The 13,547-nt window shown below is 38.8% G+C and overlaps 1 protein-coding gene across 1 annotated transcript in view; it reads left to right on the top strand.

Moving 5' to 3' along the window:
• LOC149281369 (inorganic pyrophosphatase-like) overlaps positions 1-13,547 on the top strand; it is a 38,781-nt gene that overhangs the window by 13,220 nt on the left and 12,014 nt on the right. The window contains exons 3-4 of the mRNA XM_089499404.1: positions 8,151-8,204; positions 9,715-9,834. Coding sequence (XP_089355530.1) covers positions 8,151-8,204; positions 9,715-9,834 — 174 coding nt within the window. The remainder of the gene's footprint in view (positions 1-8,150; positions 8,205-9,714; positions 9,835-13,547) is intronic.

Raw genomic sequence — 13,547 nt, 5'->3', positions numbered from 1 at the left:
ATAATTAGCATAATTCTGTTAAAACTGGGATTGGTTTGGCAGTTATTACAGCCTGGTAATGTCAATTACAGTGCTAAGACTGAGCCCTCTTTTCAGCCGCATATAATGTATTTTTTTCAGTTTTTAGAGAAGATCCTTTTTAGCTAAAAAGATGCAGGAATACACAACAATGTATTCCCTGTGTATTAAGAAAAATACATCAATCAAGATGGTTTTCAGATAAGAAAGCTTTGATATGTCCAATGACAGACCTCATCACAAGACTGAAATGACATGGATACATCAGAAAAAAGTGTGACCCTTGCACAGAATTTAATCTTCATTTCTCTACCGTATGGCACATTTTATCCTCTCTGCTTCAGTATCTGTGCACGCTTATTTGCAGCTTCTTTGATTTTTGATAAGTACTAAATGTATAAAACATTGAGGGATTCATTGTAATATGTGGGTCTATTTGCTTAACATGGTAGAAAGCACCCTTCAAAGCCAAACCTCTTCCAGTGTGGCATGCAATGGCAGAACTCTACATTTGCACTCTTTGATTGTACATAGTGTTGTAATATTTGCATTTTTTTTCAATATTTATTGTATTTTTTTTTCTCTCTAGAAAGACCATTCAGGATATGCTGCACTTGGTGCTTAAGAAACTACCCCCCCCCCAACTTACCGGTGCTTCTGACTCCCCGGTGTGTTGTCCGGGCAGCGTATAGACGTCTACGCGATTCGCATAGGCAACTTCCGCTGCAGCCGGAAGGAGTTGCCGTTAGCAGCGGGGGTTGTCTGCATCCATCGCGCATAACCCTCTGACTGTCAGAGAGTCCCCCGGTGCGGACAGTCAGGGAAGGTCTGCGCAATGGACACAGACAACCCCTGCTGCTAACCGCACCTCCTTCCGGCTGCAGCAGAAGTTGCCTATGCGAATTGCATAGACATCTACCCGCTGCCCAGATACACACCGGGGAGTCAGTCAGAAGTGCCGGTAAGTTTGGGGGGGGGGGGGTTACCAGACAGGAGGATCCAGGTCCCCTGCAGCGCTGCGGGGGATCTGGATCTTAGTCTCATAGTCAGACCTCTATTTGAGGTCTGACTATAAAATGACACAGATTACAAGACGAAGGGTATTTTTGCTCTGAAAAAATCTTGTCTTATCGAGCAAATACGGTATTTCTAACTGAAATGCTTCTTTAACTAAAATATAGATATGAAAATAGCCCTGGGTAAACTTGAAACCATGTATTTAGTTCTCCACTTTAGATCATATCATACATATCACTACCATCCTTAGTGTTGATATGGAATTATGGATTATAGAGGCTAATGGTGACGTTCTTATATTTGGCCACCAAAACAAAAATAAGTATAAGGGCCCTTTCATATGTTGTATTACTTACTCTTAATGTGAATGCAGAAAGTACAGCATGCAAATAAGTGTGCAGCTGCTGCAGTGATGCTTGGATAAAAGAGTTGGGGGTGCTTTGTCTTTAAAACCACTATAGTTTTTAAGCATAGCTAGAACGGACTAGTTTGAAAAATGATTGGAAGCGTACTTGTCCTATACAAATGCATGCTTTAATGTGACAGGCTGATCTGCACCTTTTTATTTTCAATGTTGCTGTCTGTTTTCCTTAGCAATACTTGGGTGAAATCAATATTTCTGTTAAAATATTTAATTGGTGGTTCTTGTGTTTAAACTGGTAATGTGAGTAAATGTGTAGGAGGTATCAAGATACTTAGATAACAAGTAGAAAATCATATTAGGAACCTTTCTGGTGAACTTAATAGATTTTAAGTTTATATTCTTTCATTCTATATAAACCTTACATTATTCGGTGTACAGGACAATAGTTCATAAAACCCATAAATGTCAGTGCAGGGCTAAGGCAAATACATATTTGTAACTAAACTTTATATTGGAAACTAAACTTCAAAGATGCCTAATCTTGCTCGCTCTTCATATGAGAGCCAGGTGGTAGCCTAGTTGGTCAAGAGAGATAGGACTAGATAGTCAAATATAATCTCAATGCCTCTTCTTTGTGCTGGAGATGCAAAATGGAACAAGGCACCTTCAAACCCATTTGGTGGAGCTGTAATATGATTGAATATTCCTGGAAAACTGTATTTGCTATGATTTCAGAACTCATAAATATTGACATTATACCTACTCCGCATAAGGCACTTCTTCATTTGGATTTAGATAGCCTACCTTTTAATAAGAAAGGGTTAGCAGTTCACTGCTTAATAGTCATGAAGATTGTTATTGCTAGGAAATGGCTTCAATGTGAGACTATAAAAATCGAGCATGTTAGAAATCCGATAGAACAGCCATGCTTGATGGAACGAGGTTACTTCCAAGCCCAGTTGAGATCTCATAAATTTCATGAAATTTGGAAGCCATGGCTGGGGAAATCCAATATATTACATTAAACAGGTCCAATTTAATAACTACAGCAATGTAGATTTAAGCTGTATGATAAGGGTGGGATGAATGGTATGAATGCCACTTGCTAGTATCTGTTGAATTGAATCAGGATCTAACCTAGTGGATTTTTATGTTTGGATTTAATTTAATTTGTGATTTATTCTTTTTGATCAAATGTCCCATGTATGCACTTTTGTATTTTTATATGTTAATAATAATAATTTTGTTTTTATTTTTTTAAAGAGAGGTAGGACTGGCACACAGGCATAACTAGCTCTAATATGGTCAAGGAAAAAGTCCAGATTAGCCAAATGCTGCATTGTCCCTACTCCCTGGCACATAAAGAGATACAATTGTTTCTCTAAAGACCTGGAAATCTGTAATACTGAGACTTTCAGGGTCCCTGGAAGACCTCCCAGGTTTGAGTTAAGCTACCATCCCCCCAAAACAATATCTTCATATCAGTAATATACATGTTTTTTGGAACATATCATCACGACACAAATATATCTTTCCATACATGTAGGATTCCACTGTTAGAAGTGCATGGGCTGTTTTTCCATTTGAGTTTGCTGTACCAATTGTAACTTAGGTTCTTACACCTTTTGAATACCTCATCCGACTCCTTCTCTTCTGGTGACTCAGGTTTTTCATGTCCGTGGCATGGGCAAGACATCTGTGTGTTAAAGACAGAACCCAGCTGTGAAAAGCTCCCACTATTTGTTCTTTTTCACATAGAGCTCCCAGCTACTTGATTTAGTTAGTTTAGCTGTTAAACCAGTAACATCATGACATAGTTCTTAGGAAGGCTAAAACCTTTAAACATTGACTACATGGTAGTGTAATGGATATACAAAAGCTGAAACTAATGTTATTCAGTGTTTTAGACCCTCCATTTAAGCACCATACTAGCCTATGGTTACTGACTACTAGTCATGTTCGTTAAGTATTTCAGCCCATCTGTCTGTCCCATATGTAATTGTGGCCCCATTTCTGTTTTCATGTATTGCACCTCTATCCCTATGTCTTACCCCCTCCACCAAAGGAGCATATTCACCAACTATCCCAAGGATTAACGGCTCATGAACCCTGTGTTCCCCTTGTGCTAGTCGGGTATCCTTTCCCACCTTCTTGGTACATGACCGGGACCTATAGCTGCAAATTCATGGAACTGTACAGCGGCTAGGAACCGCAGCGATGCCTGCCGACAATTGGAACTGCGTCGCTAAGGACAACCGTTTTCCCACCACATCACTATTTTAGAGTTACACTATGCTTGTGGTGAGCAACACTCTCATGTGGTTACGTAGAGGGGGCTCATTTGAGAACCCTGTTTTTATTACCCATTTGGGGTTTTCCTGGCCGCGGCTATGGCACGCAGGCTATTCCCTGGAACGTTCCCAACAATGTCCCTCAGGGCCCCAACGTCTGATCAAGTCGCTTTTTGAAACATAACATCCTTGGACCCTGAACTCTCCATTGGTACCCTGGGATTGACACTGCTCCATCAGGATCACCCACAAAATAGTGACTCTTTATAGGGTGGGCATTGGTGGCCATAAAACTGTATGGAGGCGCTGGGCCCTCTGGTAGTTGATGGGATTATACCCCTGATCCAATTAGGTTGTGTGTATAAATGTCTGTGCTGTTCCCAATAAACTTATTTCTGTTTGTACCCTACACTAAGTATCAACTAGTGCTTGTCGGGACTTACCCGCAGGGCAGTCCTATGCCATTCCATGCCCTCTGAGGTCAACTGCAGCGGGGCCCACTCCAGTGACCTCGTCGACCCACAAAAAATCTTCTGAGGTAGCTGGTACCACCTTCCAACCCCTCTACCTCGCGGACTGCGTGCCTCTCTGGCTGACCACGTAGTCACGTGATTGCAACTCACACGTGCACTATGACACGCGTATATGATCTCTAGTGACCTCAATTACCTCGTTTTCATTCCAGGTTGCCTATATTAGCTCTGTACCTTCACTTTCTCAGTACCCTTGGTTGGTACCTGCTTGCCCTTGATTCTGATTTGGCTCCATTCCTGTTGACCTGGCTTGTTTTGACTTGGCTTCTGGATTCTGACCCGGCTCGTTTGTCCACGTCTCCTGCAGTTCTCTTGCCTTCAGTTCACACTGTATTGTCAACTGGGGCCTGGCCTAACCTGCTTTACGGGATCCACTTCTACAAGCATTACAGTGCTTGGGTAAACACAAAGGGTTAATCCCTTGAGCAATTGAGCTTTTAGCGGCAAGGAAGATTTCTGTGACGTAAATTGCATTTCATGTTAGCAGTAACTTATTGGAAGATGGATGCGGAAATGTTTTCATTTCGCCCAGAAAATATTCATTCCCCATAAAACGTTCGGCTTTGTGGTTACATTATTGTAACTCCTTTTTATTCAGTGGAAATTTTGTCGGAATGATAGATATTTGACTAACACTATGTACTTCGCTTGTAGCTGCTGAAATGTAAATCCTTTTTTCAAGGTCTTTCAATGTCAAATGGTCACATTTTTGAACTTAGTTGAACCTCGCACACAATGATACATTTTGTTTATTAACAAATCACTGGCATAGTCCATGACATGATGCAGATAATTTGAGAGTTTAATAAGAATATTAAGGAAAAACTTTCATTATGAAAGATGCTTGTGTCATCGTTCATATTTTATAATTTAAAACAACCTGTATATTGTTCTTTTATTGATTAGTTAATACCAACTTACAAAAATTCAGACATGATCATACACCTACATTCAACACCTTTTCTGAGAGAGATTTTTTTGCTGCATTCACTGCGTTGCTCCATTGTTTACTTAATACCTGGCATTTCTTATCTCTGTCTAATGATTTACTGGGCTTTATTGTGAAAGACCTTTTAAAAAGATAGTTCTTTCACCCATATTTCTAACTGTATAATGTGATTACGGCTGCAACTAACGATTATTTTAATAATCTATTAGTTGGCCGATTATTTTTTCCATAATAATAAAAGCTACAAGAACCCAAACACAGTGTTTCTCAAACTAGGTTTTAATACAAAGTTATTAGTAAATATTCATATGTTAACTATATTTCATATTTAATAAAAACTATGAGAAAAAAGCCTTGTTTATATTTTTCTTTTATTTACCAAACTGCCCCCAGTTATGCACATCTGACCCCCAGCTTGCCACTCTGCCCCCATATATGCCTTATACCTCCTAAATGCCAGAGATTCCACTGTGCCCCCGATATGCCTTATACTCCTTATATGCCAGTGATATGCAACTGAGTCCCCTGATATACCTTTTACCCCAGATATGTCTTATGCCCCCCTGATATGCCTAATATCGATATGCCTTATACCCCCTATATGCCTTATAACTTCCAATATGCCACTTGCCCCCATTTATGCCTTATACCTCACTATATGCCACTGTGCACCCTGATATGCCACTCCGCCCCCCATAAATGCCCTGCAACACCCTGAAATTCATTATACTCCCTGATTCACCACTCTGCCTCCCCCAGATATACCACTCTGAGATTCATTATACCCCCCATACAACACTCTACCTCCCCCTATACACCACTCTACCTCCCCCAGATATGCCATTCTGCCTCCCTGAAATTCATTACACCCCCATACACCACTCTGCTACCCTGAAATTCATTATACCCCCCATACACCACTATAACTCATCCATACACCACTCTGCCTCCTCCCCCCTCCCATACACCACTCTGCCTCCTCCCTCTCCCATACACCACTCTGCCTCCTCCCCCCTCCCATACACCACTCTGCCTCCTCCCCCCTCCCATACACCACTCTGCCTCCTCCCCCCTCCCATACTCCACTCTGCCTCCTGTCAGCAACGGAGGTTCACAAGACACCAGGGAGCCGGGTAGAGAGACAGAGTGACGTATGGGAGGGGGAGGAGCCAGAGTGGTGTATGGGAGGGTGGCTCCCATACACCCCTCTGACCCCCCCCCATACACCACTCTGCCTCTCTCCCAACTCCCTGGTGTTTTGTGAACTTCCGTTGCTGACAGGCACTTTCACTGCAGCTTCATAGAAGCCTCAGTGTAAGTGAAGGGCAGTAATGGAGGCTGTCTGTGCGCGTCATGCAGACCCACACCATGTGACAGAGAGGATGATCCTCTGCAGGAGACCTCGATTCTCTGTCAGCCGGTGGGGGTCTGCACGATGTGCACAGACAGCCTCCGTTACTCACCTTCACTTACGCTGAGGCTTCTATGATGCTGAGTGGTGTATGGGAGGGGGGAGGAGTCAGAGGGGTGTATAGAAGTGGAGGGGAGAGACGGAAGTTGTTTGTGCGTATCGCACGGACACCCACCGGCCGACAGTGAGGGGAATCCAGGTACCCCGGAATGTTGCGGGGGATCTAGATTCTAGTGTTATAATCCTATCTCTGAGGTCGGATTATATAAGGAGAGGAGTTTTTCAGAGCATTTGCTCTGAAAAAACCTCTTTTTATAATCGATAAAAATCGATCCGACTAATCGATAATGAAAATCGTTGTCAATGATTTTAATTATCTATTATTATCCATTTTATAGATTAGTTGTTTCAGCCCTAAATGTGATTATACAGAAGTATAGAGTTACAGAATAATAATAGCAGAGGAGGCAACATGGCATATAGGGGGTTAAAAGGAATATCAGGGAGGCAGAGTGGCATATAGGGGTTAAAAGAAATATCAGGGAGGCGGAGTGGCATATATGGGGGTTAAAAGGCATATCTGGGGGGCAGAGTGGCAAATAGGGGGTCAAGAGGCACATCTTTGAGGCAGAGTGGAATATAGGGGGTATAGGGCATTTCTGAGGGACAGATTTGCATAACTGGGGGCAGATTTGCAAATAAAAGGAAATTTAAAAAAATGAATTTTTCTCAATCGTAGTTTTTTATTAAATATGAAATTTTTTTTACATGTGAATTAATATTTACTAGAGAAATGTATGTCTTATAGGGTAGTTTTATATTCAGGCTTTTTTAATATATAAATAAGCAAGTACAGGTACATGTAAGGGAAGAAAAAACAAACAAATATAGTGTAAAAAGTATAAATTCAAATTAAATGAGTGAAGTTGTGATTGCACTCACAAAAAGGTAAGATGCTTCAGATCTATCAAAGTGTGTTGTAAAACTTCCTTCAATAAATCTTCATATATAATCTAAAAAACAAAACTGAAAATGGTGCAATATCTTCGGTAAAAGCAATAGTTGCTAATAAAGTTGCACTCACGATTAGTCCATGCACGGAGTGCATATACAGGCGTTAAAAATATATAGTCCACCAGAAACTTGATCAGTGGGATGTCCCGTGTAGTCCTTCTGACGCGTTTCGCCTACAAGGCTTCTTTTGGGCTGCTGCGGTCAGTAGGGAAGTATCACATAATTTTATTATTTTATTTATAAACACTGTGAACACGAGAATTAGACACATTACACTTTTCTATTTTTTAATATATATGCAACATTTAGCTTAGCATCCAGCTAATTATCATATATCAGCTTGGCCTTACCTTTTTTGTATTTGTATTTGTTTCCTCTTCGTCTGTCATCACCCACCCCCTTTTTATTTTTTTTACATAGCACAATACTATATTATTGTACCAGAATATTGAATATATTATATAATGTTCTATAAATGCAAGGATGTCAAACTTGATCACAGAGCTCTGCTGATGTATTTACTATTTTTTTCTCCCTCCCCCCCCCCATACAGAACATTTTCAACATGATTGTGGAAGTGCCAAGATGGACCAATGCAAAAATGGAGGTTTGTTGAAGCTGCAATACAACTTATTTGGTTGTTCATCTGTATCTATTATATTTTATTTACTTGTCTTGTTATTGTTTAAAATAAACTACTTGCAAGCATAAGTGAAATGCACAATGGGGTGCATGCACATCAGCATGTTTCTTTTTTATAAGAATATTTTTCATTCTCATCTGCCTTGATCTGCAGAAGCAGCCAATGAACTTAGATGTAGAAGCACATAAAATCCAGTAGACTTACAATACCATTCAAATGTTTGGCATCGCTTAGAAATTTCCTTGTTTTCAAAAGAAAAGTACATTATGTACAGTAAAACAACATCAGGTGGGTCAGCAATACAGTGCAGATGGTGCTAATGTTGTAAATAACTATTGAAGCTGGGTTTTTAATGAAATATCTTTTAGGTGTACAAAGGCCCTTTTATCAGCAACTGTCACTCCCGTGTTCCAGTAGCATGTTGTGATCCAAGTTTAGCCTCTTGATGACATTTGACATGGCCGGTAATCACAGAAAAACATATATTGTTGTGTTGTTTGGCAGTGACATTTACCAGGTGCTGTAAATGTATACCTAAAATAGATTGTGTGTGGAAGAAAACACACAAGAAATACTACTGCAAACTTTTACAAAAGCTGGTGGTAAGATTTGCTCATGGAAAGAGTTAAAATACCAGCATTTGAAATACCCTGGGATGTCTAGTTTTGAAAAATATATGATTTGATGGGGTAAACTGAGCTGACTGGCCTCAAAGATGTCCCAAATAACACATGGGCATAGGCTGGCCAGATGTCAAAGTTCCAATTTGAAAAAGTGCTCCTCTGAGATGTGGCCCCATAGCCCCCAAACAACCTATGCATGGGTAGTATCACTGTACTGAGGAGATGATGGTGAACATATATTAGGGTGTTGTTTGACAGTGGCATATACCAGATGCTGTAAATGCTTACTTGAAGTACAATGTGTTTAAAAATTTTTTTAAAAAAAATACTACTATAAAGTTTGGTAGTAGTAGATTAAGCCCAAATAATATAGATCATGTGGCACGCCAAAATGCAAAGAATATGTTTGATTAATAAAGCAAAAAAGGTGCAATAAACTCCCATCTGTGCCCAACAAGTTAAATTACAGGCAAATCTAATGGAAGGGAGTTGCACTCAAAAAATACATAACACAAATGCGAAATAGTAAAAAATAAAAATATTATTACCAAAAGCGTATTACGTACTTAAATGGATATATAGGCAAACGCTAGAGTGACAGGAAAGTGGAGAATGTAAGAGAGATCCCCAACGTTGTGACCAGTGACAGCAGGTTCTTGGGGAAAAGGATAACAAGGATGCAGAGCAACACGGCTCTCTAATTTCCCCCTAGTATTTTTGTATCTGAAGTTGCATTATTATTTATTTTATAATTCATGTGTTTCAATTGCACCAGTGATATATTTTCTGCAGCATAAGTGGCAGTGGTGTGGTTATTTTTAAATTGCCATTATGTATTCCTTTATTCATAGATTGCCACAAAAGACCCTTTGAATCCAATCAAGCAAGATGTGAAGAAAGGCAAGCTACGTTATGTGGCCAATGTCTTCCCCCACAAAGGGTACATCTGGAACTACGGGGCATTCCCTCAGGTACCAAAATAGTTCTAAATTGGGCACTTACATTGCTTGTGGAATCTTTTTGTTCCATCATGTATTTTGTGTGATTTTTAGCACAGTGCAAAGTTTACTTATCTGCTGTAACATTGTAATCTTCTTCTTGTAAATTACAGGTTTCTAGAACAGCCACACCAAGCTAGTGAAATTGGCTTTAGTTGGGAATGTAAAATTAGTGGCAGAGAATTCCCAGAAGTTACTGCAGTGAGGTTTCTTCTACATTTATTTTCAGGTTCTATTTTAGGTTTTCTCATGGCTTTTTATTTGCTTTCTTGCAAAAACTGTTCAGATGAATGCATTGAGTCTGATTCAGTGATCCAGCTAAACCTTAATTTTTTTTTTTAATTTTTTTTTTTTTATCGAGGTGAGATGAAAAATGCATACTTTATGATTCAATGACTTTTCAAAAATCTAATTTTAAGGGTTAGAAACTAACACAACAAACACAACGCAATAGACCCAAAAGATGCTACAATAAAATATGAGGTAAGGGAAATGTCCGCACTTAATGAGAACTGCAGAAAATAGCACGTGTAAACATGATACATTTTAGATTTTCTAGATTATCAAAATACAGGTCAAGAAACTTGTAAACTGGTCTAAACTAAAAAGGTAAAACACACCGCACATGCACAGTGGAGTCTAAATATACTTTTGGCAGATGCTACAAGTACATTGAGTATATAACTCTTTTGTTGCCAGGTGATATTTAATGTACCAGTATTGCAATGCAGTACAGAACTATGCAATTTATGTAGCGCATGTGCATATACTGATAATAATTAATACATCCGTACTTCAATTTCTTTCAAAATTTAAAAAAGGTGCCATTGTTGCAAATGTTATTTCTAAATAGCCTTTCATCCTCAAATACCCCTTTTAAATAACCTTTGAAACTTTTCCTTTTATTGCACACAGCTAAAGTAACTATGTAAAGTAAATAAGGAAAATAAAAAAACAAAGACAGTGCTTCCAGTCCCACAGTGCTGTTTTTTCCCCCCAATATGCTAATCTAAGGTCTATAATTATAGCTTGGTGTAGGTCTAAGGCCCTTTTACTAACATGCAAAGAAGCCCTATTGGTGGTCTTTATCCCCAAGCTGCACTCTTGGACTATGTTTCCCCTCCCACCTGATACCATAGCTTCCCAAAAATTTAACAATACGTAGACTGGGACTAACTTTTGTCAAATAAACCCAATATATTGCACAAGTGCTAGGACGTTTCTTCATATATCTTTGTTATAAGAACTCTAAACAACCATTTTTTAACCAGATGGTGGTTAGAGTCTAGCTATACATTATACAATAGGTTGCCAAAAAGTAACCAACCTTTTGTCTACTGAGGAGATTCTAGTATGGAACATTTCTATGAACACACATGTAGAGCATAGTGCCTCTCCCATTGCAATCCTTCCAGCATCTGTCATTATATTTCATCTGGGACATCTTGGCAAGTCTGGCCAGAACCAGGTACAGATGCGTACGCAGATATTTCAGGTTATTAAAGCAGTTTGAAACTCCTGCATAGGTGCTAAAAGGAGGATTCCGGTCCTCATCTTTGAAAGTTGCTTAGATCTCATAATAAAGTTATATTCCGCACAATAAAGTGAGTGGGTCATTACGGGACATAATGCCATTCTCTGCTTTCAACAAGATTTGGATATAGTATGTCAACTGGCGATCTGTATAATGTCTTATGCAGTATGTTGTACAATTCTGGAAAAAGTGAATAATTGACCCCCCATAAATAATCGCAACTGATATATTGCTTCTCCCCAGGGTGTTAATCTAATGTTAGAAATAGAAAAAAAACAAGCGTTAATAATGTTGTAGCAGCTGATAGCTTGAGACCAGAGAGAATCAACACCTCCAGCAGTGTCTGAGAAGTAGGCAAATTAGAGGGTATTTGGGGTGTTTTAACATCCACCACAATTGTGGAATTGAATACGGATCAAGAACAGCATTTTCCTGATCTACTCACGCTGCTTGATTAGGGGTTGTATGAGAGACCACAGCATGACCGAGCACGCCAATTTCTATGCTGCCAAATACATTTTTAAAATTGTGATTGAGTGTCTTGGAGAATCCATGGAGTTGCTAAAAGTGAGATTGTCAGAAGACCTTATAAGACTCTAAGTAAGGCATTCGTCTTCAAGAATGCTATGGGCCTCAACCAAGTCATACTCTACAGAACAGTTAAGATCTCTCCTAACTTAGGTACTTCCTAAGTTCATAGCATGTATCAACTTCTGATTACACCTTGTTATTTTCCAATGACACCTGTACATTAATCTGACTATGAAGCACATTTTGAAATTCTCAAGCAACCATATATTGAAATGAATTGTTTAATTTGGAGAATAAATACTCTGCGCAATGGGCTGTGTGGTGCTACAGCAAGAGCTTTTAACAAAAGGCTAAACAATTCTGACTGATGTCGTCATCTCTTTCCATTTAATTACAATGAAAGCAGGTAAAACGGAATAAAATCCCAGCCTGTGTGTTGGAGATAACCAATCTAATATTAAATTGAACTAGCCATAGGCAAATGTCTTAAACTCTTAAAGTACTTCTGAGAAATCCTTACACCAGAAATATCTCCTAAGTAGCTTGCTACTGATTACGTTTGCATGCTGTAAGGGAGATTATTCAGGGTTTATTCACAACTAAGAGCCACAGCTTCTATTTAATATCAATGTGAATATATTCAGAGGATATTAAGAAGGTAAAATACATATTTTATGACTATTTAGCCTCTAGATATTTTGGTCCTTCTGGTAGCAGAATTTACATATGTTTGTTGAAAAGTTCGATGTGACACAAGAGGTTCTAAGCTGTCAGTTTTAGGTAGTTAACATTTCTGTTTTCAATAGTTGTTTGTTTGTACCTAAAACAGACTTTAAAACAGACGCGTCGCTTTGGCAAAACCTGAATTTTGCCGTTCACTTGATAATATCGCTTTCTTTTTCTATAATCACACATTTCTGTTTATAAACAAAACTGGTTATTGTTGATTAAGGGAAAAAGAACAAGTTACTATTCGTAAATGTATTGCTACTAAAAGCTGTATAGAGTGACAGCTTCCTTTCAACAGCTGAATTTGCTCTAACGACCCTGGTTATAAGACGACCCCCCAAAATTTGAATATTAATTTAGAATATAAGACTACCCTATAGGAAAACAGTTGTATTAGTTTAATATTCAGATGTAAACAAATTTAATAAAAACTATGATTGAGAAAAATATTTTTTTGTTTTTATTTGCTATTAACTAGTTAATAATTATGTATTTTCCTTTCTCCTGGGGCACTTTTGATTGCATGCCAGAATAACAGAATCTACCTAGTAAACAGTTAGCCTATACATTTGATACCACCTTTGTTTCAGAATCGGAAAGGAGTCTCCCTGTGCACTTGTACATTAAATAAATGACTCAATACCAGGAAGCTCTAGTTTCTCTTTTTCTGTGTGTCAGGAGAAGGTTGCAACAACAATAATATAATATTTAATTAATCTCTGCAAACACAAAGCAAAAATTACAAAAAACAAATAGTTTTGAGAAAGCTAACCTCCTGCCAACTAGGTACCATGCGAGAACCTAGTGTGACTAATTCATGTAATGTTATTGAACCACCCTAAAGGTTTTTTCGCTTTGTTTTGTATGTCCTCACCTTTCGGGTCACCCCACC

The sequence above is a fragment of the Sceloporus occidentalis genome, unplaced genomic scaffold, assembly GCF_023333645.1.
Source record: "Sceloporus occidentalis isolate IW3139 unplaced genomic scaffold, rSceOcc1.0.p SCAF_134, whole genome shotgun sequence".
Taxonomy (NCBI): domain Eukaryota; kingdom Metazoa; phylum Chordata; class Lepidosauria; order Squamata; family Phrynosomatidae; genus Sceloporus; species Sceloporus occidentalis.
Note: the sequence above shows the minus strand (reverse complement) of the source record. Positions and strands in the feature narration are given on the sequence as shown.